The 17,414-nt window shown below is 44.4% G+C and overlaps 1 protein-coding gene across 4 annotated transcripts in view; it reads right to left on the bottom strand.

Moving 5' to 3' along the window:
* Positions 1–17,414, bottom strand: part of UQCC1 (ubiquinol-cytochrome c reductase complex assembly factor 1) — a 999,068-nt gene that overhangs the window by 921,687 nt on the left and 59,967 nt on the right. For 3 of the 4 annotated variants that reach the window (XM_069652211.1, XM_069652210.1, XM_069652213.1), the window contains exon 2: positions 7,950–8,054. The exons of the other annotated variant lie outside the window; for it this stretch is intronic. In XM_069652211.1, the coding sequence (XP_069508312.1) occupies positions 7,950–8,054 (105 nt within the window). The remainder of the gene's footprint in view (positions 1–7,949; positions 8,055–17,414) is intronic. 4 annotated transcript variants of the gene reach the window in all.

The raw sequence follows: 17,414 nt of genomic DNA, 5'->3' as shown, positions 1-17,414 counted from the left end.
TCATACTTAGTCACTGTCTCCAATATCCTTTGCTTAAATGTCTTCAAGAAAGCAAAAACGTTGTTAATGTTCAAAGCTAAAATATCAAATTTAGCCGTCACCCCAGACACTATATTCGACAATTCATTCATCTAAAAATCATTAAAAAAGCCTCATCCTTTAACCACAATGAGCCCGACAAACACTTTCCTCCTCTGATCTGCTGGGCACCATGTAAAGAATTATCCTGGTTGGTCGCACATTGTGACAAGAAGAAGCAACCATAAGTTCTTTAACTTAACACATGGAGCTGAAGGTGATCCAACAATGTAATAAAACACAATGTTTAGATGAGGAGAGATAGAAAGCTGGGTAGAGACTGCAGAAGGGACAAAACTGTCGGCAGCACTTTAAGGGACATTATTCACACCTAGTCTCACGGTTTAGGTCTACTTGTTCAAAAATATTTGACCGAAATTCTTGTGGGTCGTTTTTGGGTTGAAAATGCACGGGGAGAACCCCTTCAAAGCCTGCCCCTATTCCCTTACCCCACCCCTATTTATATTGAATTAAATTTGACTGAATGTCGAACAAGAAAAAAGCAAATAACTGTGGTCAAAAGTAAAAGGTCAAATCTTTTTGATCAAGTAGGCTATTACCAGTCGTAACAGCACGAAGATCTTTTTCAAGCTCTTGTCCAACTATAGTAATTCTCTCCTCCATTCTTCCAAAAACTTCTTTCAAGTAAGCATCCAAGGAACCCCTACAATGTTTCAAGGAAGGACTAATATTGGATTTCTTCTGTTTATACCCACCAAGCCATTTCGGGAAATGTTTGCTTTGCCTTTTCCCAATGTACTGCTAGTGGTTTCAGGTAAAAGCCAAATCCTGTAACGTAGAGGTGCAGAAGAGAAGTAAGAACAAATCAACCAGCTAAAGCCAAACTCACGGATAAGGGTGTCTCAAAGGCTGCAACCCGGGGCCACAGCCCACAGTCACCAACTCGAATTCCACAGATGTCCACTACCAAAAAAAAGTGGGCAGAGAAATACAAAAATAAACTCAAGGGAAGACAATGGCTCAAAGGCAAAAGGCCCACAGACACCATTGTGTAACGCTAGTTCAAAACAAAACATCGGACAAGCACTATAGCTGGACACTGAAGAGAATTGCAGAGCTGCCTTGAAGGATTATTTCCAAGTCAAAGCAGGTGATAGTAAGTTAGGTGATAAAATTATCAATACCAGTAAAATGCCTGGTAAGGTGGTCAAACGGTGAGATCCAAAGAAAAGCTGGCAATTATAGCCTTGCTGATGGAAAATACCCAACAGTCCTCAATGGTCCCATACCACTCTGTTCAAGACGCATCTTTGCCGTTTTCAATAGAGTAGATGTAACGGAGAAAGAAAAAAAAAAAAGGAGAGCAGTGGACTCTGGCCACAGGAGCTGGCAGAAACAGCAGATACAGCCTGTTCCAGCCCTGTACTGCTTAGCATGACCAGAAGAGATTATGGGCCCGATTCACAGAAGCCTTTTAGAATGGCGCAATCCCATTGGAAAGCGCTCCATGAATCTGGCCCATGCGGGTCACTGAATGCTGCCAGCTTCCTCCACCTCCATGCATTCTGTGCGGTCGTCGCGCTAGTAAAGTTTACAGGCAGAAACCGCCAGCTCTGCTTCTTAAGTGGCATCAAACAACTTTTTCTCCTTGGTAAGAGGAAAGAAGGCTAGCCCTGAAAGAGCACATGGAGTACATTGCTGCTACCGAAGCAGGACGTTTTGCCGCGGCTCCTCTGGCACTGCGCGTTTCAACACTAAACTTTGCCACGGCCAACAGGGCACAGGGATCTATTGGCGCCAGCCAAATGGGCGAATAATCTTAACAAATAAAAACAAAAACGCAATTAAAGTTTGGTCCTGTGACTACTAAGTGCCACGAAGTGCAATTACATTTTTGGGATTATGCACCTATTTGGGGCAATGTTACATGTCAGCAGCGACGCTTAAATCAATCTTGCGCTGACTTAGTGGCTGTTATGTTGTGGTGTATGGGAAAACAGGGTGCACATTTCTGCTGCAGCCACTACAGGCAGGGAGGGGTTAAAGGGTTGAGGGATGGCAGACCTCGGTTGATAGAGGCTTACACCTCAAGTCGATTTTTTTATTTGTATTTGTTTTATTTAGCACTGGGATTGAGCGAGGTTTCTCCCGAACCATGGGGGTTCCAGATTTGATGGCAGCCCCAATCCTAGATAGGAGGGGTGATGGGTGGGGATAGGGAGTATAAACGTGTACAGCCGTAACCATTGGTCTAGGATATACTAACAGAAATTGGTGGATCCCAAGGACCAGTGATAAGAAAAAGGAACTGAGCAAGAGAATCATTGAATCATTTTTCGGTCTATTCTAGGAGGAAGGATGGTCAGGTAGAGATTCCTCTCTGGAGTGGGCCTACGGATTCCAGGAGAATTAAGAGGAGAAACATCCGAGAAGTGAGAGGTCCCTACCCTGCCAGGGCCTTGCCCAAGAGAAGGAGGGAGGGTGAAGAAACCTAACCCCTTAATGCTAAAGAAAATATCCACATATTATACAGGATAATAAATATGGTTACCCAGACCAGTGGTGCCCTGTCATCTCCATCTCACAGCCAGGGGAACCCATTCGCTCCATGGTGCAATTCTGGAGATGGTAAAAGGAGGATTTCCCCCAGAGCTTGCCCACCCCTTCCTTGCTAGTGATCATAATCCTTGGGCCTAGTATCAGCTTCCCAGGAAGAAATTACATGTTATAATTAAAGGTGTTTTACATCTGCAACAATAGCAAGTGATGTCTGACTGACTGCGAGCCCTGTCCATGGGTTCAGGTACGGGAAGGGGGTGGAGAGCAGGCGAGCACAAGGTGTGCAAGCTCTGCAATGGACTCTGGTCCAAAGCCAAACAGATATCATTCAGTAGCCAATGGAAAATCATGCAGTGAATGCTCACGCTCTGCTTATTTTCAGTGGCAGACACGTTACAGGGACACAAAGAAGCTGGGGCTCCATGTCCTTGAATGCCATGATTATTTATATTAGATTGATACATGGTATATAGAACATTGGCCCATTGGGGCTGTGCACAGGCAGATCCTCATTAGTAAAGAATACACAAAACCTGCAAGGGAGCACCAACATGAGACATGAAAATGGGGAGAATAATTTAGATAGGGCCAATCTATAGCCACAAAGCTAATGGTCAAACAAACCCACAAATGAGGCATCATTCTGTCAATCACCTCATCGGGACTTTATAAAAGGAGATACAAATATTCTGACTGATGATAAGATGGGTTTGCCAACATAGTGGTACTAGAGTGAGAACTAAACCATAGGAGAGAGGAAAGGGTGCTGGCCACCAACAAAAAAGGGCTAGAATGTTAGAGTAAGGCAAGGAGGAAATCTTGTAGAGATGTAGCCTGGTCGAGGGAACAGGATAGGTGGTGAAGTCTGAGGACCTGGGCTCAGAGACTGTGGGAGAACATACCCCAATGCCTGGAACTCTGAGAGGGAGGAGCAAATCGTACCCCACAAGTACTCGGTAAAGGTAAAGGGTGGGACAACCTTTTGGCTTAGGTTACCAAAATACACCTACCAGTCTTGCCCAGGTAGCTCTTCTAAGGCAGTCGACTTATCCTTCCAGGACCAAGACATAAACCAACCAGGACAAAGACCCCAGACACAACAAGAATCTCAATCATGAAAGAAGTGTGCAGGGACACTCTCAACCCTGTGACTATGAATGACTTTCTGAATATTGGCATAGGTAGACACATGTGAGGTGTGTTTGGAATTAGACTAGGGATGGACTTTGGACCTCTGTGTCCTTGAGACTACTTCCCTTTCACAGACTTCAAATACATACTTCTTACTTGCACTGTTTTGTCTAGAGTATCTTCCTCTTGAATTGCATACCCCGTCTGTGGGCCCTCCTCCAACTCCATCTGAGGCATGAGGAACAAACTATGTCCTGGGTAGACGACTTGGGGCTCATGTTGCCAACCCGACTAACATTAGGTCAACAATTCTCGGGATCACAATAAGTATTATGGCAAGAGAGAAGTCCTTCAAAACCAGAGCTGCAGACCTAGAGAAGAAAACAGAGGAAGCACAACACTTGTCCACCTTATTCAAGGCTTTAAACGTTTGTCAACGTCTTCAAAAGCTGGGTTAGGAGAAGAATACTCACATTTTTAGGCAGGCTGGCATATCAATGAAAGACGAGGCAAAAATGCTGCTTGAACTGAATAGGGCAGGTAAGATACTGGCTGGGTACCTAAGAGCAAGGTGCACGAAAGAAATACGAGCGGTCATAAGGAATAGGAGCGAGTGACTGACCAATTTGGAAGACATTGCTAATGCCTTCAGGGAATTCTATGGAAGGTAATGCAAGAAGGAAATATTATGGTCTTCAGAAAGAAGTCAAGAATTCCTTGACTGATGTCAACTGGCCACATTCTCACACTAAAAACCTCTAGACAAAGAAAGCCTTATTTCATTAGGCTTGAATATTCTGCCACCCCCTTCATCTCATGTCAGGCAACAGGCTTGTCACTGGCACCCTTTGAGATGTGCTAATTGTAGCTATACTGAAGCATGTTAAAAAGAACCACACAATACAGTGCAATTACTGCCCCATATCATTATTAATCACCATTATAAGTGTTGACAGGACCCTGGCTAATAGGGTAATAAAAGTCTAATCTATCTGGCTAAATCAGGACCAGTCTGGCTTTATAAACGGGAGGTAATCAAGAGACAATATCAGGCCAGTATTTCAGGTCATTTTGAATAATTCAAACATTATAATCACCAAGGTCCTTGTGGCCCTAGTGCAAAAAAACATTTAACAGGGTATCTTGGAACTATGTTTCAATCCCTTGATTCCTTTTGGCTTTAAATGTGGCTTTTGTATGTTAAGAGCACACTTTAGTGGATGTGCTGGCGAAGGGAGCACATTCCAAGACCTTTCTTTTATCATGAGGGACCAGACAAGGCAGTCCCTTCTGCCTGCATATTTTTTTTTTTTTTTACTACCAGAGCCACTATTATGCATGCTATGTAACAAAGGACTTTCAGTGTATTATGAATGCCAACACCAAAGTTAAGCTTTCCACCTATGCTGTTGATATGCTACTTCACATGGCAAACCCAGAGACATTCACCAATGTTCTCAAAGTAGTAACTTATCAGTACATCCCAGAATTTCTGGCTAGTCTTTAAAAAAATCTAAAATAACTGAAACACCTCATTTGAAGCCCTTCAAGGACAAGAAGACCCTGAGGGAAGCCCAAACACTCCAAGAGCCCCCCTAAAAACACCTGCCTTCACAGCACTGTAGCAGGATATACCAAACACAAACAGCTTGTCTAGGCTCTCCATGCACAGTTTAAAAATGGCAACCAGGGTCGTTACAGATTCATCCCAACCCCCTCAACCTCATTCGTATCATCAGGAAGTGGGAGAGCATAACTAATGGCAACCCTCACACCTCGTAGGCTCATACCTGCAGACCATCAGCCCTAGTTCCACCCTGGACTGGACTGCCTGGCTGGTATAGTAACATGTCCATCCCCGAGTGTGGTGGCGGACGGGAGCAGATGGCGCTTGTTTGGAGAAGGTCAGAAAAGGAAGACTGCTGGAGAGGTGAGGTGCTGCAGAGACTTTGGAGAAGGCTTGAGACAGGAGTGTGCTCCAGAGGGGAGCTGGAGAGGTTGCAGTAGGAGAGAGGAGGAAGTGACCTCTATGGAGGTCAAGAAAGAGGTGAGAGTTAAGGGGTGAGGAAGGAGGGAGCAAAAATCACATCAAGAGAAGCAGAAAGTAAAACCAGGAGTAGAGTAGAATGCAGCAATAGGAAACGAGGAAAGAAGTGAGGGAGTAAAACCAGTAGTGGCGTGGCAGGAAGAGACAAGAGCAGAGAAAGGAGTGAGGAAATAAAATCTGCAGTGGAGTATCATTAGTAGGCTGGACATAGGGCGTAGGATCTGGAGTGAAGTAGAAGGTGTCAACAGTAACTAGGAAAGTGGAGGTGGTAGGCGATAAGAAGAAGGTGCTTGAGTAGTAGGGAGACTAGAGGGAAAAATTACTGTAAAATCAAGAGAAAAGAAAGACTGCAGAAACATGCCAAATTGGTAGTAAGGAGACAACGACAGATGAGCAGGAGGAGGTAGACAAGAGAAGACAGACTAGATATCTCCAGCTGAGGGGAGTGTAGAGTACTGGCCAGGTGTTGACCAGGAGTAGAAGAGAAAAAAAGAAAGCACTAGAAATAAAACAGACTCTGAATTTACGAGGGTATTGAAAAGAGTGACAGAGGGCCGAATGAGGTTAATAAGCTAGAGGTAGAATGGTTCCGGAGAGCCAGGTTAGGTACCAACCAGGTCTAAGTAAAGGGAGGAGGTTTCACTGGTGGTCACAGAGCATAGTTTCAGAGAAGAGGTAGGGAGAACAGAGTCAGGAAGGAAGGCTAGTCGGGATTGGTCCTTCTTCCTCTCTCCTGGCAGACCCCATCTCCATCTGTTAGAGGACTTGAGGGTGCTAAGAAACAAGACCCCAGAAAGCAAGCACCTAGGTTCAAAAGAGCAGAGGAGGTGCTCAGGACATCCTTGAGCCAGAATGATTAGATGAATGAGGTAACTCCTATGCAACATTGGAATGGCAATGACGGAGACTCCAAAGCCTGACCACTTACCCTGAAAATGGGAAAGACTGTAAGACACATTTGTGGAAGAAGGCCAACTTCTGTTTTGTTATTTTATTGGGCAAAATTCTGTTTATATTTAAGTTGGCCCACCCCTGTATACAGTCCCTAAATAAAAATGTTGAGCTTCGAGCACCTGATCTTGCTGTAAATCTTCTGTGGCACAGGGTTTCCTGGCACAGGGTTTCCTTACACAGTTCATGGTGCTTCTCCCATCCCACCTATGGACATTGCTGGGTCCTTGCTACCAGCTTTGGGTAGTAACAGAGGTTCTCTTCAGCAGTGAGGGAGAACCAACTGGTTACGATATATCCAGATTCCAAAGATGGTTTGAAGAGGGCTCCATCACCTCTCTTTCTCTTCCTCCCCTAGAGTAATGAACTCCCTCTTCACCACCTCTTTACGCTTGCTATGGTGGTGCCACTCCTGTATGATACAGCATGCACTTGTTCCTCCTTTAGATCAGGGTCCCAGCCCAACCTTCTGGCTTGGGCATAGCATGTCCTTTCATGCCTTCCTGAGCATGCTAGATAAGGCTTTGCTAGCCACTTCCTGCTCTTCTCCAGCCTCCTCCAGATCTCTCCCACCAGCCTCCATTTGCTTAACCCACCCTCTTCCAGAAGACTTATATCCTTCCCCCAACAAACACCTTCCTCACTCTTCAACTCACTCAAAACCCCATTCGATGCGAGGGTCTGCACTTGGGAAGATAAACAGGGGATGGAATTGGCGGCCTACGAGTTTTAGCTAACCTGCCCTCTCTTGGTTATCCCCTTTTTTCACCACAGTCCCATTTCTTTGTCCATCAAGGGAGACAAGGTGGGTACGAAGAAGGGCATGCCAAATGTTCTGTCCAACTAAAAGAATAAAGTAAAGTTAGCTTGCTTTCTATATAACCATTTGATAATGCAGCACTGATGGTATCACCCAACTGTTGATTTTCGAAAAATTTGTGAAGGTCACAGCCTCATTTATCTTGTAATTCATGGTCACAGACATTCTTTAAAAACGTCTTGTCTGCACAGATCGACAACATCTGCAATGGTCTTTATTCTCTTTCTGGAGAGAAGTATGCACAGTACTTTTGGGAGATACCCAAAGTGTAGCAACTGCATGCCAGCAGCAGTGTTTATCTGCCAACCACAGTCTTTCCGTAAAGTAACACCATACAGATTATTATTAAATATGGTCAGGTAGATTTAAAAAAATCACAATGATAAAGAAACTGTGCATTACCTGATTAGAGCCATAAAGTGTCCTGGACCATGCTGCCTTTACACACGACTTCTGTACTGATCCAGTGCACAAACCTATCTGGTGGAATAATACCGATGGTCTCACCTGGATTTAAAAATAAATAGAATGTGTTTATACATTTGAGCATCTTAAGAAACTACACAAATGTTTAAAGTAATTTAAATGTTCTAATTTGGAGCCCCAATTTCAAATTAATTACCTCCACTCATGTTTAAGATTTCCATGTGAAATCTCAGTCTGATTGACTGTGTTATACAAAGTAAAGACTACGATCAAAGTATATCTATTTAGTATTGGGAAAGAATACATTCCTTTTTTCAGTCTCTTTCTGTTTCAACACCACATATGTACATCCGCACCTGTAAAATAGTTCAGAGTTTGGTCATGTGTACTTACGGTTCTCCTTGTTTAAATTAAACATCTATTCTTTCCCTTCTGTGTCCAAGCAGCTAGTCTTTCACCAGCGTTCACTTGTTCTAATCCTTTGCACTATTACACTCTTAGTCTAGGTGCTGGTTTTCTCCTACATCCTCATAAAAGGTTTATAGGGATCGTTTCGAAACAAAAGTTTCCAATCACTGAAGTCTCGAAACAAAAGTTTCGAAAACAAAAGCTTCGACATGCTATTTTTAACATGCAAAAGTGCATTTCTACCGAAACCAATCCGTCGACAATAGACATGGGCTGGTTTCAATAGAAATGCATTTTTACATGTTAAAAGTAGCATTTCAATGCTTTTTTGTAACTTTAAAACGTTACATGGAGCTGTCCAGTGCTGAAATTTCAGCACTGGCCAGCCCCTTGTTAAGTTTAAAAGTTTTTGCATATATTGGGGGGGATCCCCCCAGCCCCCATGACACCCCTCCCACCCCCAACCCTAACCCTAGCCCCAACCCTAAGCCCTAACCCTAATGTAGCCCCAATGTAATCCTTAAACTAACCCAAGCCCCAACCCTAACCCCAACCCCAACCCTAACCCCTAACCCCTAACCCTTAACCCTAATGTAAACCCCCAATTTAACCCTTAAACTAACCCAAGCCCCAACCCTGCACTAATACTTACCTGCATTTAGATAACATTTTCGAATTTCTTTCGGAAGAATGACTATTCAAAAAAATGACTATTAGAAAAAATGTATTCTCAGAAATTGCATTTGAAAGTTTTGCTTTCGAACAAAATGACGGGATACACTCATAAAACGTAAATTGGTTAAATAATCTGAGTGATGCCTAGTCAATTCATTCCATAAACGGTCTCCCAGGTTGTGCATCTTTATGTGGTCGGTAGCTCACTCTTCTGTGCTTGGTCAGTCAGCTCTAACTAGCAGACAAATATCATCCCTCCTCAAGAATCCATTTTGCACAGACACTCCCTCGAAAACTAATATCCCATCTCAATCCTGCCATATCTTGCCAGAACAATGAACGCTTTGGAACAAGCAAACTTCAGGATCCCAACAAATGCCCTAGACCCATTTCAATTAGGATTCCGTACCGGGCCACAACACCAAGAATGCAACCTTTCACATCCTGGACGACTTCCACAACATCACTGACAAAATGATAGACAGCCCTTCTAGTCCCCAATCTCTCAGTAACTTACAACATGGACAACACCATTCTCACAACAAACCTCTTATCTCACAGAATGAAACTCACAGAAACTGTTCTCAACTGGTTTATCTCCTACCTCACTGACCAGACACACTTAGGTCTGCATGGCCCCCTGTTGATAAAATCCCACTCAAGTCAAATACAAGGTAACATCTACCCTCCTGTTCAACCTATACATTAAATCCCTCTTACAATGTCCAAGCACCCGCAACATCTAGCTTTACCAATATGCGGATGACATACAAATATACTTTAAGTTCTCCTCCCCTCTGAACTCCACACCCTCAAAAATTAAATTGTCTTTCCACCATACCACCCATTTGGCCACCCACGTCCTAACAATGAATCCATCCAAAATTGAATGCTACCTTACGTGGTCCCGTAGGCACAAATCCGCCATCACACCCTAGATCAAGTAACTCAACACAGACAAGCAACATGTATGCATCCCTAACCACACCAGTAAGTTCCCAAGACTCACCACTTGCCCCGCCTATCCTTTACAGATCACCCATCTGCCGTTGCTAAAGGATGCAAGCTACAGCTACAACTCTACAAGATAAGACATTTATTATATATATAGCACAGTTACAACGCATTAACAACAATCCATCAGTTCCTGTGGCGGTACAAGGTTTCCAGGCGTTCCAGGGAGTCAGCTAGGTGTAAGGTGATAACTATTCAAGGGGATGCCTAGCAATTTCTGTCCTAGAAGACAAGGGCGGGGCATCAGACTCAAATTGATTGAATAGCCATGTTTTGAGAATCTTCTTGAAGCACTGGTGTGAGGGCTCATATCTGATGTGGTGTGGGAGCGTGTTCCAGAGTTTGGGAGCCATTACTAAGAAGCTGCTAACATTTGAAACGTGGGATAGAGAAATGTGCCTTATTGTTGGATCTTAATGTTCTGGTGGTTTTGTTCAAGGTGACAGAGTTGTTGATGTACAAGAGGGCCTTTTTGGCAAGACATTTGTGATATACTTCCAACCCGCAGCCTAGGCAATCACTTGACTCCCAACAACACAGTCACCCCCTGCAATCCAGAAAAAAGCAGCACCAAGACTTGTTCTACACTTACAGAAACAGTTGCACATCAATCCAGCTCTCTCCTTGCACCCCTGCATACCATACCTCTGAGAAATGCTTTCAAGGGACTCTTTACCACCCCCCCCCCAGTTCCCCTTTGTTATTTACAACCTCCAACTGTTCGTGTTCTTTCCTCCAACCTCCTTATCACTCCGGTCTGCTACTCCCCTCCTCCAACTGCCTGTCTCCTCTCTCCAGCCTCCTTTCCCCTTGTTCCGTCACCAAATGCTCACTCTACTCACTCTAACCCATCCCCTTTTATCATTAGGCTGTGGCGGTAATTGGGGCTGTAAGGTCTGTAGGTTTCTCACATGAGTGCATGACTGGTTAAGGGTATTTAGAACTACAGGTTTCTCAACTCAGGGTTCACGTATTCTCTCAGTGGCTCCCATTAAACACCCACAGACTGCTGTTGCTCTATGCCAGATGTGTAAGTTACGGAAGCGGACAGGAGACTACTCGGGCTTGCAGCTTACATACTTTGAATCATCCATCAAGGTCTTTACCTTCACCCAAAGTGTTTATGTAAGAATTTGAAAATTGTTTGGGACTAGAAGCATTTTGGCAACACAATTGGACTGTAGCAAATCCCTACATTGAAAGGCAAAATTGTTTTAAGGGACAGTACCAGATGACAGCATGTGCCGATCCCCTGCCTTCAGCATTGGGGCTAGGCAGGGGAACCTCCCTAGGCCACCACCAGGCCTGTCATCACGCAGCTTATGGCAGTACCCAGACATCCTTGGTGACCGCCACCCCCCACCCATCACCACCATCCAAATTTAGGATCAGGCAAGGGACTTTGTCACACATGCCATATCCTTCTTAGTTCCATCACTTAACCTTGATTCTTACATCACAAAATGTTCCTTCTTGGATCTCATATATTGACTCCTATGTCTCCTAAAAAACTGTTGCATCTCACCGAATGAGGCGCCTTAGAGATTACAGCTGCAATCCATATACTGCTCCTTGAACGTTGCATCCTATATAGATCGGCTGCTGCAGCCAGAATACTGTTCCTTCATTGTTGCATCACTCATATATTGAGTGTTAAGTTACATCCATACACTCATCGTTGCATTGATTGTTCCAGTTCATTGACTGCTGCATTCTGTATACTCCACCTTGACTGTGGGCTCCCCTATCCTGCTCCTAGTTTGTTAGACTACAAATCTGACTACATACACCGATCTTTGGACTTTTGGATCCCATATGTAGCAAGGGGAAAAATGTGCAAGCTACCAGCCAGTCATTAGTCGCATGCACACAGCTCGCCATTTCTTACATGGGGAAAATACATTATCACTGGATAGTAAGGAGGGGGAAGTTTTGAGGCCTGCCACAAGGGATTTTTGCATCACGTTTATTGTTTCACCCTGTAGATTAATTGTTGCATCCCAGTGCTGCTTGATTGTTACAACCAAAAGAATGGTCGCGTCCCATTAACTGATTGTTGATAAACTGATTGTCGAATACCACTCTGATGAATCCAACGATGTCATCACTACTTTCCCCAAGGTAGCCTTTCCTTATGTGGCCAGGGGACGGCAGCAGCTACCTGATCCTGACCCTGGGAGGACCACCTGGGGGGAGGTAACCCTCGGGGAGATGACATGACATTGTGGGAGGAAATCCCATAACCCTGTTCCATTTTAGTGAGGTTTTCTCTATTCCACATGCCTTAATGGCATATCGTCACACTCTTCATCAAACTTTTGTTAGATCCACTTTAAATCTTCCCCAACATCCCACAAAGAATAGTATGTTGAGGTCTGGGACGAGGAAGGGGCAGGGAGCGGTAAGGATCACTCCCAATGAAGTCCAATATCAACTTCCTCAATGTCATTCAAGTAACAACTGGGACGAGAAAGAACAACAGCGTAATGAAGATAACTAAGACCAGTCAACCAACGTGGCGGTCTAGTTTTTGTAGAATGTATAATCAGGCCAGGAAGTTTAAATGGGCGACCGCTACACCTGACGGGGAGAAGGAAAGGAGAGAGGTGCATATGCCGGGCTGCACCGCAACCCCTAACAACGCAGAGCACTGTGTTGAGGGGAAACACGCAGTGGCACAGTGTGGAAGCAAGCCCAAACGTGAGAGAGAGAAGACAGGTGCAGACGGCTCGTCGCTTGAGAACGCAAAGCAGCAGGAGCCACACACAATAGAAAGGGATGCAGCAAGAGTACAGGGGTTCATGGGATGTTCTGAAGGAGACGGAAGCGAACAAACGCAAGAAGCAACTGGTAAACCCAGGGAACAAAGATGGGTTACTGGGTTGCCTACTAGCAAATGCCGCTGCATAGGAATAATGCAGAGGGAAGGGAACCAAAGGAAGAGAAGGCAAGAAGCAACCGGTAAGCCCAGTGAAGACAGACGGGTTGCCTCGCATAGTGTGCTGCTTCATGAGGATTAAGCGTGAAACTCCAAGAGAGGCCATTTAAGAAGTGAAAGCATTTGTGAAGCAAACTACGAATGGTTTGTTGAACCCCTATCTTAAAGGAGAAAGCAAAGTAAAGTGAATGTTCTTGAACAAGGGGCTGAAGACTCTTGAGAAAAAGGAAGCAAATATTGAACAGAATAATATGAAACAAGGCCTGATGAGCCAGCGATGGGTTAATATTATTTCTTGGATAAAGGGGAAGTGTTTTGCATGATAAAGTCCTTTCAGGAGAGCATACCATATGAGGTTACGGGTTTATAAAGGCTCGCCAGGGAAGTATATAAGGCGGGGGGCTAGGAGGTGTGTGTGTGTATCCCTTGACTGTGGGATATATTTACACATGCCAGTGGACGCCCCACTACACCCCTTTGCCAATGGGGGAAAGAACACAGCCAAAAATGGATGTGCTAAAACCTGTGCGCACCAAATCTGCAAAACTGTGCATGGTTCACAAATCACCAAAAGGCTGCACACGCTGCCATACAAAGTAAAAGTTGGTGTAAAAACAGGACTCAATGAATGTCAGTGGGTGCTGTCACCTGTAGCAACGCCACAGAAGGGCCAACATCCGAAAATGCATTTACAATACAGTTTTCCTAATCCATTGCAACCTTTAAAGTGCTATTTTGGTGCTAATTTCAGTCATTTTCCCAGTGAGCTATTGAAATGAAAAGTGTGCTGAAATCACAGATTCTCCAGGTGGCTCAGAGAAAGCCGGGTGTCACTGACTGAAAGCTGCATAAGAAAATTAGATGTCAAACCCAGTTTAAAAGTGTTTCTTTTTCTTGAAGAAATTGCAGAATTCACCTATTTAAAGCATGTTTGTGAATGGCTTAATTCTTTTAAATGGTCAAATCCCTTGCAAACTGTGCTTATTTTTATATGTGTGAAATGAAAAGACTATAAAGTGAATTTAAAGCGACCCAGTATTGGAGTTAAGTAAAAACTTAATTCTGACCTGACAGCCCAGCCTGGGAAAGATTCACACTTCAGCTTGACACTCAACTGCTACAGGAAGGCTTAAGTGATGCTGGAGATTCTCGCATATTGACAACAAAGAGAGCATCATACATTTGTCTCTGGCTGAGCCAAGAACAATGGCAAGCTGCTACTGATCTCGACAGGGGAGCTTCCTCTCCAGGAAGGGGACACACCTCCCTGATCAAAGGACTGTGACAGCAGTTGCCTGTGAAAGGGGAGTTACAAAGGATAAAAAAAACTGCTCTGAAATTTTTGATGTTTAATCCTTTATTTGTGATTAAATGTGAAACTCTTTAACTGTGCAACCTGAAGGAGGATACATCTAAAAATTGGTAGATGTTAACCTAATTTTAGGCTTTTGCTTTGAAGACATTAATGGACCCTGTACCACCTAAGGAACCAAAGTTACAGAAAAAAATCTAATAGAAGCAAAACTATTAATGTTACATGTCTAAGACTGTATATACATGATCTAGGTAGTCAGGCAGGTAACCCCACAAATGGGACCCCTAACTCCCCTGACAAGGGCAACAGACCTATCCTGGGGTATGTGTGGACTCCCCTAGTCCAAAAGGGGGGGGGGGTTCCAACCAAGTAGCTACCAACCCAGGAAACTTCCCTCCTAACTGTCCCCAGGAGCTAGGAATATTTTTAGCCCCCCCCCCCCCCCATCTCCAGATCTAAAATGGGGGCAACCTTCACCTCTGCCACCTTAGCAACAGCAGGGGTGTTGGCTGGTTTGGGGCTTTTATTTGTATTTTTATTCTCTACCGGTTTCTGCACTTCATAAATACGAGTCGCCTGTTCAATGACCCAGTGTAGTGATCTCTTCTTGTGAAAGTCCCTCACCAGCTGGGTCATGATGTATTTAGGGAGTGCATGAAAGAAGGTATTACTGAACTCCCTACTGTCTGTGCACACCCTCCTGGTGGTCTGCGTAAAGGCACGTTTTAGTTCTTGCACAAATTCTTGTGGGACCTGGTCTTCCCCACACAGCAGATTGTAGGCGGCCTTACGGGCCTCTTGGGGGTTCCTATGTACAGATTTCTTTTTTTTTTTTAATATGGCCGCCCTGTAAGTGGACCTTCTTGGGTGATTTTGAGCCTCCAGCCCCGCAAAGAAGCTGGAGTATTCAGAGGAAAATGTCCACTTGACATATTGGATGCAACTCTGGCTATTTTATCATGTGCATATATCCATCATTTGCTCGTATAACCCAAGGTGCTCCCAGACTGAATCCTTGGCATTTTTATGATAGGGAGTTATGATGCTCCTAATGGCCTTGATCTGTTTCAGGGGATCTCTTAGTAGAGCCCTCTTAATTTTGTTGGCCTTTTTAGTCTTAGTCACCTGTGTCCACTCATCCTCTGAGTCAGAGGCACTGCTACAGGAGGTGGCTATCTGATCCTCTAGGCTCTCCCTGATTCTGCAAGCCTGAGAATGGCTGGCAGAATGTGGGGGCCTAGTTTCTTGATGCCTGTGGCGCTCAGAAGACTCTTCTAACTCTCCTCTGCTCCCAGGATTGGCTGAGTACCCCCCCACTGTCCTAGCTGGGAAGAGGTCTTTAAGATACTCTTTGTGGACCTGCTTTCCTGGAGTTCTGCACCAAATTTGACAGACTGATCCTTTGGTAGGCGTTATTTTTGGGGATCCAGTTCCCTGATTCTCCTCTCACTGGAGTCTTCCTGATCAGAAAGTCTAGCCCTAACATTTGGGAATCTGTACAGAGATGCCCGCCCATCCTTTTCTGGGAGGCGCTGATCTGTCAGTCCTATGTTGCCAATTCTACTGAGGTCTAGCATCCCTGTGGTCCTGGTTTCAAATTAGCCAGTGGACATGAAGGCGGCGGAGTCCATGGTACTGAAGGGGTTAGAGTCCCTGATGACAGGGGTCCTGATGTAATGCTCAGCGGTTTCTCTGTCCCTTTCTACCTCTTCTCTTTCAACTCCTATTCCCTGGTGACATGCCAAAATCTGATTCTTTTGCTCCTCTATTAAGGTCTTATTGGTCTCAATGATTTGCTCTTGCATGGCTATCTGTTTATGGAGCCCATCATTCTTTTCACAGAGAGCCTCATTGTCTCTCTGTGTTTCCTGCCAGGTTTGGAAATACTGGGCCACTTTTTGCTGCTGGATACTCACCTCCTGAGTTTTGTCATTATTGGTCTGAGTGTTCTTTTCCAGAGCATCGTCCACTCTACTGGTGTGCTCTAGTAGCTTCTCATATTCGGTTTTAACTTCACTAAGCTCCTGGAGGGCCAGCTTTCTTTCCTCTAACTTAGTTTTTAATTGGCTGACTTCCTGGCCTAAGCCATCCCTCTCCTGACAGAGTGCCCCTCTGTTCAGCCAGGGCGTCCCTCTGCGTTTTAAATGCACTAGATTTCTGGCGCTCTTCATCAATTTCCTCGAGAGTGGATGTCTTTAATAATTAATGTATTATTTTCTTCTTTCAAGGATTCTAGGCAGTTTTGTAAGGTGACTATCTGTTCTGCACAGACTATTATAATTTAATTGATGCTCCAGTTTCTGTTGAATCTGTTGTAAAGAGTCAACCCTTTCCCGACACTCATCTTGCAGTGTCTATAATTTGGTATCTTTCTCCGCCTACTCTTGCTTAAGGAGGGCCAGATCTTCTTTTAATTTGTGAATATACTGCCTAGCCTCTGTTTCTGATTCTTGGCTCTTCTGTAGCCTTTGCCCTGCAGAGTCTAGCTCAGTTTGGATTTTCTGTAGTGTTTCCTCTTGCTTCTTTGCCAGAACTATGTTTTCTGTATGATTTTCTATATTATTCCTATGTGGAGGTATAGGTAGGCTGCTAATTTGGCAATTTTACACGGCTCCTCTTTTATTTTTGGCGCCATGTACAGTTCGCGTTTCCTGAATAATACTTCGCTGATGAAGCTTTCTTCGCTATTCAAGTCAACTCGGGCGAGGACAGACTCCTTCCCGTCATTTAAGTGAATCAGGAGGAAGAGCTGTTCACCCTTCTTCAGAATACCAGCTAAGTTTTGTGCTGGTTTGATATCAATTTTGGCTATGGAATTGGGATTTTCTTATTGTGAGTTTGTATAGAATTTTAGAGTATCCCCTTCCAGTGTGGAATGCCACTAGAGACTGGAAGGAAGGTTGATTTGCAGAAATATAGAGGATTTCCCATCACCAGTTTGTTGTCCCACAGCTATGATGGGGACGTCAGGTATGTCATTGTTTTGAAGGTAGAACTTAATTTGGTCCGGTTTTTGTTCAACCACGTGGCATGTGCTATTTAGATCAACATGGTTGACACTTTGTTTTAATTTGATGGGCCTGTGAGTCTG

This window comes from Ambystoma mexicanum, chromosome 3p, assembly GCF_040938575.1.
Source record: "Ambystoma mexicanum isolate Mex_15411 chromosome 3p, UKY_AmexF1_1, whole genome shotgun sequence".
NCBI lineage: Eukaryota > Metazoa > Chordata > Amphibia > Caudata > Ambystomatidae > Ambystoma > Ambystoma mexicanum.
The sequence above is the reverse complement of the archived record's forward strand: the minus strand, read 5'-3'. Positions and strand labels throughout refer to the sequence as shown.